This window comes from Tursiops truncatus (assembly GCF_011762595.2).
Source record: "Tursiops truncatus isolate mTurTru1 chromosome Y unlocalized genomic scaffold, mTurTru1.mat.Y SUPER_Y_unloc_2, whole genome shotgun sequence".
NCBI classification, from domain to species: domain Eukaryota; kingdom Metazoa; phylum Chordata; class Mammalia; order Artiodactyla; family Delphinidae; genus Tursiops; species Tursiops truncatus.
In genome coordinates this window covers 535,088-546,999 of record NW_022983137.1, presented here as the reverse complement: position 1 = coordinate 546,999, position 11,912 = coordinate 535,088, and the positions used below count along the sequence as shown (strand labels likewise).

The following is an 11,912-nucleotide window of genomic DNA, read 5'->3' as shown; positions in this document are numbered from 1 at the left end:
GTGCTGGTGTATGCTGTGCATAAACTCACAGTGAGCCATGTGTGTGTGTGTGTGTGTGTGGTTCTGGTACAGGTTATACATTCACAGTGAGCAGTGTATGTGTCTCTGTGTGTTGTTATAAGTTCTGCATTGAGTTACAGTTAGCCATGTGTGTGTGTGTGTGTGTGTGTGTGTGTGTGCTGCTATAGGCTGTGCATTGAGTCACATTGAGCTGTGTTTGTGTATGTGAGCACTGTTACACTCTGTCCATTGAGTCATAGTGACCCGTGTGTCTGTATGTGTGCTGTTGTATGCTGTGCATTTAGTCATATTGAGCCGTGTGTGTGTGTGTGTGTGTGTTTGCGGATATTGGCTGTGCATTGAGTCAGAGAGGCTTGTGCTTGTGTGTGTGTGCTGGCATACGCTGTGCTTTAACACACTGTGAGCCATGTGTGTGTGTCTTTGTGTGTCTCTGTTCTGGTATAGGCTATGTATTGAGTCACATTGATGCGTGTGTGTGTGTGTGTGTGTGTGTGTGTGTGCGCTACTATAGGCTGTGCATTCAGTCACAGTGAGTAGTCTATATATGTGTGTGGCCTTAGGTGCTGTATTAAATCACAGTGAGCCATTTATTTGTTGGGGTGTGTGATTGTGTTTGCTGGTACGGGATGTGCATTGAGTCACAGTGACAGGTGTGTGTGTGGATGTTTGTGCTGCTATAGGCTGTGCAATGAGTCATAGGGAGCCATGTGTTTTTCTATGTGTGTGTGGTCATGTGTTCTTGTATAACCTGGACATTGAGTCACAGTGAGCCGTGTGTGTGTGTGTCTCTGTGTGTCCGTGTGATGATGTAGGCTGTGCATTGAGTCAAACTGATCCATGTTTGTGTATGTGTGTGCAAGCATCTATAGGTTGTGCATTGAGTCACAGTTTGCCATGTGTATGTGTGTATGTGTGTGCACTGCTTCAGGCTGTGCAACACAGTGAGATTTGTATGTGTGTCTGTATGCTGTTATAGTTCTGCATTTAGTTACAGTTAACTGTGTGTATGTGTGTGTGTGTGTGCTGGTATCGGCTGCGCATTCAGTCACAGTGAGCAGTGTGTTGTGTGTGTGTGTGTGCTGGTATATGCTATGCATTCACTCACTGTGAGCCCTGTGTGTATGTGTCTTTGTCTGTGTGCAGTTATATGTTGAGCATTGAGTCACATTGATTCATCTGTGTGTGTGCTTTTATATGTTGTGCATTCAGTCATAGTAAGCCATGTTTGTATGTCTGTGTGCTGCTATAGGCTGTACCTTGAGTCACAATGAGCCGTGTTTGTGTGTGCATTGAGTCCTTGTGTATCTTGTGTGTTTTTGTGAGTGTGGGTGTGTGTCTGTGTGTTGGCATAGGGTGTGCATTGAGTCACAGTGAGCCATTTGTGTGTGTTTGTTTGTGTGTGTGCTGGTATAGGCTGTGCCTTGAGTCACTGTGAACCATGCTTGTGTGTATGTGTGTGTTGTGTGTTCTTGTATAGGCAGTGCATTGAATCACAGTGGCTCGTGTGTGTTTGTGTGCTGGTATAGGATGTGCATTGAGGCACAGTGAGCCGTGTTTGTGTGTGTGTGTGCTGGTACAGGCCGTGCATTGAGTAACTGTTAGCTGTGTGAAAGTTTGTGGGTCTCTTTTTTTTTTTTTATGTGGTGCAGACCTCTCACCATGTGGCTTCTCCCATTGTGGAGCACAGGCTCTGGACGCACAGGCCCAGTGGTCATGGCTTATGGGCCCAGCTGCTCCGCGGCATGTGGGATCTTCCCACACTGGGGCATAAACCCATGTCCCTGCATTGGCATGCAGACTCTCAAATTCTGGCCACCATGGAAGCCCTGTGTGTCTCTTTGTGTATGTGCTAGAATGGGCTGTACATTGAACCATATTAAGCCGTGTGTGTGTGTGTATGTACTCTTATAGGCTGTGCATTGACTCACAGTGAGCCATGTGTGTGTGTCTGTGTGCTGCTACAAGTGTGCATTCAGTCACAATATGCCATGTATGTGTGTGTGTGTACTAGTATAAGTTTTGCATTGATTTTCACTGAGCCATGTGTATCTGTGTGTGTTTGTGTGCTGATATAGCTGTGCATTGAGTCACAGTGAGCCATGTATGTGTGTGTGTCTGCTGGTATATGTTGTACATTGCATCCCAGGGTGCCGTCTGTAAGTGTGCATCTGTGTTTTTGTGTGTCATCGTATGGGCTGTGCATTGATTCACATTGAGACATGTGTGTCTGTGTGTGTGCTGTCATAGGCTATGCATTGTGTCACAGTGAGCCGTGTGTGTGTGTGTGTGTGCTGATATAGGCTGTTCATTGAATCACTGTGAGCTGTGTGTGTGTGTCTGTTTCTGTGCTGGTATAAGCTGTGCATTGCATCACACTTATCCACGTGTGTGTGTGTGTGTGTGTGTGCTGGTACACACTGTGTGCTAAGTTACACTGAGGGGTTTTTGTGTGTGTGTGTGTTGGTATAGGCTCTGCATTGGGTCACAGTGAGCTTGTATGTGTGTCTGTGTGCTTGTGTAGACTGTGTATTGAATTACAATGAGGTGTGTGTGTGTGTTTTGTGTGTGTGTTGATGTAGGCTATGCATCAAGTCACAGTGAGCCATGCATGTGTGTGTGTGTTTTGGTATAGGCTGTGCATTGAGTCACAGTGAGCCCTATTGTGTTTGTGTGTATGTGTGTGTGTGCTGGTATACACTGTGCATTCAATCTCAGTGAGCCCTGTGTGTGGGGGGGGTTGTCTGTATGCTGGTATAGGCTGTACATTGAGTCACAGTGAGCTGTGTTTGTGTGTTTGTGCTTGTATTCGTTCTGCATTTTGTCACAGTGAACCATGTGTGTGTGTTTCCTGATATAAGGTGTTCATTTAGGCATAGTGAGCCAGGTAAGCTTTCCACGAAACCCTACCTGTGTTACTACGCTCCACCACCTCTCCACTAGATCCCCAAAATGCCTCTTCTGAGACCCAGTACCACCTGTGGCCCAGGAAGTCAGCTGGAGGGGAAGACAGAGAGGAAAGAGACTTAACCGGCCTCCATGAACACTTCTTTCTTATTTCAGCAAAGCCTAAGTCCTGGTGAGCATGTGGCTGGAGGCTCTCCCCTACCCTGCAACCCACACACCACATCCTTGACCTTGGAAGGGCCACAATGGCATGAGACCCTTCAGCTTCAGCTCTAGGAGCTCCAGATAAGCCTGTTTCCAGTTTACACTCGCTTATGAAATTCAAGTATGAGGCATACCAGACAGCAACATCCAACCAGGCCAAACCCCTGGGGAGAGCGGTTCTCCACATGGTTGATGGCGCGGGGACTGAGGCACATGGACGCTGTACATCAAACAATCTGAGGAGGGCACCTCCACCCTTCTGAGGTGACCTCGCTGAAAATACATCAGACAAACCTAAGGTGTGGGAAGTGCTTTTAAAAAAATAAAACTCACTAGTCCTCTTAAAAGCCGCCAAGGTGATGAAAGACCACCATAGGGGCAGCTCAAAACTGGAGGGATTGAAGGCACCTGACCACAGGGATGCCCCGTGTTCCTAGGTTGATTCTGCAGCACGAATAGGATGGCACCCCAGCGAAGGGTGAGGTTTGAATAAGGTCCGTAGGTCACCGTGTTGTTTGCCTGAATTTGTTTTTAATTTTATTGAAGTATACTTGATTTACAATGTTGTGTTAATTTTTTCTGTATGGCAAAGTGACTCAGTTATACATACATATATATATGTGTGTGTGTGTGTATGTATATATATATATATATATATATATATATATATATATATAGTTTCATATTCTTTTCCATTATGGTTTGTCACAGGATATTGAATAAAGTTCCCTGTGCTCTACAGTAGGACCTTATTGTTTATCCATCCTATATATAATAGTTTGCATCTGCTAATCACAACCTCCCTATCTTTCCCTCCCCACACACTTGGCAACAAATCTGATCTCTATGTCTGTGAATCTGTTTTTCTTTCATTGATATGTTGATCTGTGCTGTATTTTACATTCCACTTATCAGTGATATCATATGGTATTTGCCTTTCTCTGACTTACTTCACTTAGTGTGATAATCTCTAAATCTGTTCATGTTGCTGCAAGTGACATTATTTCATTCTTTTTCATGTCTGAGTAATATTCCATTGTATATATGGACCACATCCTCTTTATCCACTCCTCTGTTGATGGACATTTAGGTTGTTTCCATGTGTTGGCTACTGTAAATAGTGCTGCTATGAACATTAGGGTGTGTGTATTTTTTTCAAATTTTAGTTTTGTCTGGATATATGTCCAGGAGTGAGATTGCTGGATCATATGGTAACTGTGTTTTTTTGAAGAAACTCCATGCTCTTCTCCATAGTGGCTACACTAACTTATATTCCCAACAGCAGTGTAGGAGGACTCCCTTTTATCCACATCCTCTCCAGCATTTGTTATTTGTATACATTTTAATGATGGCCATTCTGACCTGTGTGAGGTGGTACCTCATCGTAGTTTTGATTTGCATTGCTCTAATAATTAGTAATGGTCAATGTGAATTTCTTGATTCCAAGCATCATGCTGTGGTGAGAGGTGTTGTTTCCACGTGGGAAGTCTTGGGTGAAGAATATGTGGAGAGGTGCTATTTGCAATGGGTTGTTTTTTGGAAGTCAGAAATTTTTCAGAACAAAAAGCTGGTCAGTTTTTTCCCCACAATTTTAAAGCAGGATTTCCTTCCGTGTCTCCTCACCGTCTAGCGCTTACCTGTGGTGTCTGGAGGGTAGCTTTCAAGTGGAGTTCTGATAGTTTTTCACAACAGAAGGCTGCCCTGTGCTGGCTTGCCTGGTGTAATGTGGGGTACACTGGCATTTTGTGCCCTGCTCTGCAGTGTCTGGAGTTCCTGGATTTCCAGAAGATTCTTGATTTAAGCCCTTGGTATGGAGGAGGGTGCTTATCTGTAATGGTCCCCTTGGTATTGGTCCATGTGTGTGGTTGATGTGGACATGATGAGTGAGTGCAGGCAGCCAGGTGATGGAGTGGGAGAACACAGCCGGGCACCAAGGGTGCATGTTGGCAGCCTGGCCTCCCCTCCCTGGTGCCACACGGGGCCCTGCAGGACAGGCCACCAATGCTGAGCACTCAGTTCTCAGAAGCCAGAATTCCCTGCTGGGGAAAAGGAACAGAGGATTGCTTGCACCTCGCCAGCTTCACTTCACTACCTTCACCCTTTGGGTTCCTCCCTTCAGTCTCTCATGCACCAGGGCCTGGAGATGAAGGGGTGGGGTGGGGGTCACAGGGAGAGGGCACCTGCAAGCCTAGTGTCACTACCCTCGACCTTGAGGCGAGCGAGGAAGTAGACCTCAGAGACATGAGGGCAGCAGCTCGGGAGGGATGCCGGTTTTTCAAGGTTCCGCGAGAACCGGTGCACAGGCTGCCCTGCCGTGCGTTCCTCTTTTAGGGCCCCTCAGAGCGTAGGATGACTCCCAGAAAGCCTTCACCAAAGAATCCTATTTATCTTTCCGCTCTGGGTTTCCCAAATATATTTGTTCTTGGTTTGCCTCTATCCCATGTTTAAACATTTAATGTCATTCAAAATACCAGCATGTCTTGAGAGGCACAGTTCCAAGGATGGCAAATCCGGGCAACAATGCAGGACTCTGGGTGTTGGATATTAAGGGTCTGCAGTCCCTTGAGGTGGAGTGGAGGATCCTAAGTCATCTCCATATGATACCTTGGTCTATAAATGTGATTTTCGTATACACTTTTACCCAGATAAGCTTTCAGCATAAGAGAAAATAGGCAAACACACATGTATACAATACACATGTGTGTGTAAACATAGCTAACAATTTATATTAAACCAATACTTGTGTTCCAGGTACTTTTTCTTTTTTTGGTTACACCAATGCGGGGATATTAGTTCCCTGACCAGGGATTGAACCTGTGAACCCTGCGGTGGAAGTGCAGAGTTTTAACCACTGGACCTCCCGGAAAGTCCCTCCAGATGCATGTTTGCCACCCTCTAATATTGATGAAGACCCATCTACCCATGCTGACCTGGCCAGCTTCAGACCACAGTTCTCTGGAGAATGCCCCACTCTCCCCACATCCTTTATCCCCTCCTGACAGCTCTCCCTTTGGCATGCCAGCTGCCCCAGCAGCATCACCAGGATTCCTCAAGTGAACTGAGGTTCTGTTAGGCCCTTAACGTATACTCACTCTCCCATTTCATCCCTAGGAGATTCTTTTCCTTCCTGTACAAGTCAGAATGCCAAGGCTCTTGAGAGATATGTTGCCATGCTGGGTAACGTGTTCACATATGTCATCCCTCCCCTCCATCTCTCCTTTTTCCCTTTTTTTAAGAAACAAGACTCCTAACTGTATATCATCATCTCTCTTGTTTTTATTGAAGTAGAGTTGATTTACAATGCTGTGCCAGTCTCTGCTGTATAGCAAAGTGACTCAGTTATACACATAGGGACATTCTTTTTTTATATTCTTTTCCATTATGGTTTATCACAGGAGACAAGATATAGTTCCCTGTGCTATACAGTAGGACTTTGTTGTTTGTGCATCCTATATATAATAGTTTGCATCTACCCCAAAATCCCAATCTACCTCTCTCCTTCTTCTCCTCCCCCTTGGCAATCACAAGTCTGTTTTCTATGTCTATGAGTCTGTTTCTGTTTTCTACATAGGTTCATTTGTGCCATATTTTAGGTTCCACATATAAGTGATATCATACAGTGTTTGTCTTTCTCTTTCTGAATTACTTCACTTACTATGATCATCTCTAGGTCCATCCGTGTTGCTGCAAATGGCATTATTTCCTTCTTTATTTCATTTAAAAATTTTTCATTCTTTTCTAGTATTCCCTTGTATATATGTACCATGTCTTCTTTATCCATTCATCTGTCAGTGGACATTTAGGTAGTTTCCACATCTTGGCTATTGTGAATAGTGCTGCTATGAACATCAGGGTGCATGTATCTTTTTGAATTAGAGTTTTCTTTGGATATATGTTGAGAAGTGGGATTGCAGGATTATATGTTAACTCTATTTTTAGTTTTCTGAGGAACCTCCATACTGTTCTCCATAGCAGCTGCACCAATTTACATTCCCACCAACAGTGCAAGAGGGTTCCCTTTTCTCCACACCCTTTCCAACATTTTTAACGACATATTTTTGAAATCAGCTTTTTATTTAGCAGTACTAGGAATTTTTTCCTTAATTATTCTTCATAATGTGGAATTGCTGTGTAATGTCCCATTATAAGAATATAAAATGGTTTACTGTACATGTTCTACAGTCATATAGATCTTAAAAGTGGACTCTTAGGGTCCATTAGTAAACATACTTTCCTCCGGGTGGGGGGACAAAAAAATGTGATAGAGGAGACAAGATGAAGAAAATGTGTGCCACAATCAGCAGGAGAGACACTGTCATAGCATCCGTGACCTAGCAACAGAGAATGCTGGGCATACGGACAGTGGGTGGTGGAACACGGTGTTAGTGGAAGGCTGAGAAGAGGACATTGGACTCGCAGACCAGACTCACACAGTGTGGCTGAGAGTTTACGTCTGCTTATAGTAAGGATCAGCCTTAGAGAGCAGAAGATATCAGCAGGGGTTGCCTGCTGAACTAGCCACTCTCCTCCCCAGACACTCATTCCTTTGGAGACTAGTTAGTAGAGGCAAAGTATAATTTACCTTATAATATAAACCACTAATCTGATGATAAATGAATTAACCAATGAAATAACTATAGTAATATAACAAAAAGAATGCTCATAATGATGAAAGTCATACGCTAGACACATGAAGTAGAAACATGCTTTAATGGATAATCCTTGACACATTTACAGTATTATTAATTTCATAGAGTCACCTATTTTTTAAATTCTTTAATTAATTAATTTTTGGTTGCATTGGGTCTTCGTTGCTGTGTGCGGGCTTTCTCTAGTTGTGGCGAGTGGGGGCTGCTCTTCATTGCAGTGCACGGATGTCTCATTGTGGTGGCTTCTCTTGTTGCAGAGCACGGGCTCTAGGTGTGTGGGCTTCAGTAATTCTGGTGCACAGGCTCAGTAGTTGTGGCTTGTGGGCTCTAGAGCGCAGGCTCAGTAGTTGTGGTGTACAGGCTTTTTTGCTCCATGGCTCATGGGATCTTCTGGGACCAGGGCTTGAACCCATGTCCCCTGCATTGGCAGGCAGATTCTTAACCACTGCATCAACAGGGAAGTCCCTCTTTCTTAAATTTAAAATGTAGAAACCATCAGTCATAACTGTTTAGTAAAATAATTTTAAGCAGGATATATCTGTGGAACTGCTAGGTCGCATTTCAGGTGACTCTGAGGAAAGAGTAGAAAGAAGAGTCTCAGAGAAGAAAGAATTCAATGAGAGGCAAAGTGATAGATAACAAGTGATTTATCGGAATAGGACACTAGTGAGGTTCACAAGCAGGTGGATGAAACGGTGCTGCTCACCGAGAACTTAGAGGCCTGCAGTTTTATAATCAAAGGAAAGCAGGGAGGGAGAGAAGACCACCTTCCTCCTCATTCTTGGGTAAATGTCACGCTTCCATCATCAGCTACTCCTGCAGGTTGTGCCGGGGAGTTTTCTTGTCCCTACATGGTCAAATTGGGGCTGTCATGGTGCAGTGGAAAAATTATTTCAGGTCTCCATACAATGAGGGTCTTTCACTTTGAAATGTCACCCGTCCATAAATTATCATTTTTTAAGTGTGCAGAGAGCATGTCATAGGAGTTATTAATTGAGGCCACTGGACAGGATGTGGGTCTCAAGCCACCATTATTTTATTGTTTTGGGGCATGTCTCATGCTTCCGTTGCATGAGTTTGTTGCTAATAATAAGCCTGCTTGGCTTTGTGGTTAAGGAAACCTGCTTTCTTGAGTGATCATTAACTTAGAGGGTCTCCCATACTTTTTTCTTTACTTATAATCCCCTAGTGGGATTAACTGTTTAATCACCTTGTCCCTTTACTCTGTCCCTATCATCTGTACTTATTAATATTCTAGGTAGGTTTTTAAATAGTGAAGTTAATTTGTTTTAAAAATAAGCTGAAAATTATGAGAAAGTGAAGATTCCATCATGTCCATGAAACAACAAAGAAATCAATTTTGGAAGCTGTCACTTATTTTGAAAATGAGATCCATGAATAGATTTCAAGAGAGTTGTGAACCTGGGCAAAACTGTGATTGGGTGGCAGGGGGGCAGTATGTAGATATAGGGTAAACTAACGTTTAAATTTCAATATTTGTCTAACATTTGCTATGTGTAGTTGTTAAATGTATTCTTGACATGTCCTCTCCACTATCAACTTTTGAATGCACTGAAAATTTCCATAGTAAAAACATGGGCAATCTTATGAGTTTATACTGAAAAGTTGAGTTGATATTCAAAAACAAAAGGAAAAACAGAGTAGCAAAAACAATTTTTAAAAAATACATTGGTCAACATTAAAGATACAACATTTACGGCACTCACCCTCCTTACTCTAGAACTTTAACAATTATATGGGGGAAAAAAGAGGCATTACCTTAACTTTTTTGTATGAGCTGAATTTTAGAGTAACCCAGTAGGCATACTTGATGAAAGAAAGTTCTTTACAAAATCATCCCAGCTAATAAATCTGGCAAGACTGTTCACATTAAAGTCACCTCTTGTAATTCTTAGTGCAATAGTTGATTTAAATAAGGACCATCAATGATGAGATTTTGGTGGAAGTTTGGTAAACTTTACAAGAGGGTATGAGCTTTCCCCTCATGATCCACCCATTAACTTTGCATCATTAAAAAGGGAAAGTACTGTATGCCATCTGGTATAATGCACTCAGTATGAAACACAGGGCACCACTTCTGAAATACTCTCCCACAAAGACCTGATCTAGAATCTAATTAAGCCTCAAGAAGTAACACATTTCATGACAAGCCAATTGACTCAGTTTATTTAGCAAAATTAAACTTTCTTTAAAGGGCAGACGGGGTATGGTGGTAGAGAAGATGCTTTAGTTTTAGCCTTAAGAGTCATTGTGAGCACCTTGTGTAGAAAAAACAAATCCAAAGAATTTATTTTGAGGCATTTAAAAATTCTAAGTATTAAATGATAGCAAGGAATAACTGTTAACGTTCTTTAGGCAAGGAAATGGTTAATGGTTAGGCAAGGTAATGGTTAATAGTTAGGCAAGGAAACGTCTTTTTTGTTAAGATGAGGGGACATAATGTCACTTAATATTTTGGAAAAAGAAAAAGATTAAAAGAAGGCAAGAAAGCTAATATGGAAGAATTTTGATATTTGAATCTGGTAATGGATATGGAAGAATTCCTTATAGTATTTTCTCTACTTTTGCACATTTTGGAAATTTTTATATGATAAATAGATGTAATGACTGTGCCATAGGAAATAAGTCTGTTGTTTTTAGCAGTTTAAGAGAGAGATGTGAGAATCTAAGAAACTCTTATTTCCATACACTAGGTTTATAGTATTATTAACTAGGCAATAATTAAAATAATTAAAAACTGGCATGTAGGCAAGATATTTTAAAATGAAATTTCCTTAATTGAATCAATGAACCAAATTCAGACTCATACTATAACCAAAGCAAACAGTTTGCCACTTTCTGCCCAAAACTCATTTACCATGATCTTGAGTCCTTGGAAATATTTAATAGAGCATCCTGGTAATACTTCCTACAAACTCTTGGTAATCTTGGATTTGCAAAGTCAATGAACCAGGAATTTTTCATTTCTGAAACTTCAGGACGCACTTGGCTATCCAGGGGGAGTTTGTAAGAGAGGAAAAACAACCCACTTAACAACATCATGAAGCCGGCCAAACATACCTCTAGAGAAGCACTGCCAATTCGCTGAGTATCTGGCTTGAAAGGCATATTGAAAGATGGTGGGAAGGCAATATGCTCTTCATTCATCACAGAGTGGTAATTCCAGATGACGCCAATCGAGATACAGAGACCAGCAGCTATGTTGAGAATTCCTGAAGTGACAAATGGATTGCAGGAGGCATTCGTCTGAAGAATTCCCATGTACACATTCCTAAGTGGAAAGATAATGGAGGCTTTCTCCCAGAGCCCTAGAATGCTGGCGACCAGCAGGAGGTTTTGCACAACACACATACCCAGAGGTAGGTAATTATCATGGTAGCTGTAATGGTGACATGTGGTGACTCTGCTGATTTTGTTGGTGTGAAGGAAAACGCAGACTCTCCACATTCCCACGCAGGCTAGATCAGAGGGGAAGAGCGAGGTTTTGTCCATATACCATACTAGCCACATCACCCGGCTCATGGCAGTGGTGCCAAGGATCCATCTGATAGTTGCAACTACAAAACCTACTACTTGGTGATTGGCACTATTGATGAATAACGGTATGGTGGCCGTGTACCCAAGGGAACTGCAAACAAATACAGGGCACCATGAAAGTGGAAATTTAGGGCTGGAACAACACATTCACCTGTCCATTTCCATCCCACTCCCGGACCACCCTACTCCCCAACATTTGCACCATGTTGATGAGCAGTGCTGTATTTGAAAGGCAAGTCCTATTATATCAGACCAGAAACATTTGACCCTCATGCTATGCTGGTGGGAGAGGAGACCCGGCCAAATTTGTGAAGGGCGTTTGGCAATATTTATTGAAAGGTTTGAAATACACAAACCTTCAAACAGGCAGTTCCACTGCTGGGTTTTTGTCCAAAATTGTAGATAAGCTTGGCCATAAACATTCAGTCACAAAGATGGTCAGCACAGCCATGTCTGTAAAATTGAAAAAAGGGAAACAACTTCAAGTCCAAAAAGAGGGCTTGGTTAAATAATGAATGCCAGTTCTATACAAGGGAGATATGTGCCAACACTCAAAGTATAACTGGACTCGTATGA

The 11,912-nt window shown here is 42.5% G+C and overlaps 1 protein-coding gene across 1 annotated transcript; it reads right to left on the bottom strand.

Moving 5' to 3' along the window:
- Positions 1 to 7,830: 7,830 nt before the first annotated feature.
- On the bottom strand, positions 7,831 to 11,679 carry CLDN34 (claudin 34). Its single transcript, XM_033850377.2, has 2 exons — positions 10,860 to 11,679; positions 7,831 to 8,349 (listed from the first exon to the last, which is right to left on the bottom strand). Exons 1-2 carry the CDS (start codon positions 11,481 to 11,483, stop codon positions 8,302 to 8,304), a joined length of 672 nt encoding a protein of 223 aa, XP_033706268.1. The 5' UTR covers positions 11,484 to 11,679; the 3' UTR covers positions 7,831 to 8,301.
- Positions 11,680 to 11,912: the final 233 nt, after the last annotated feature.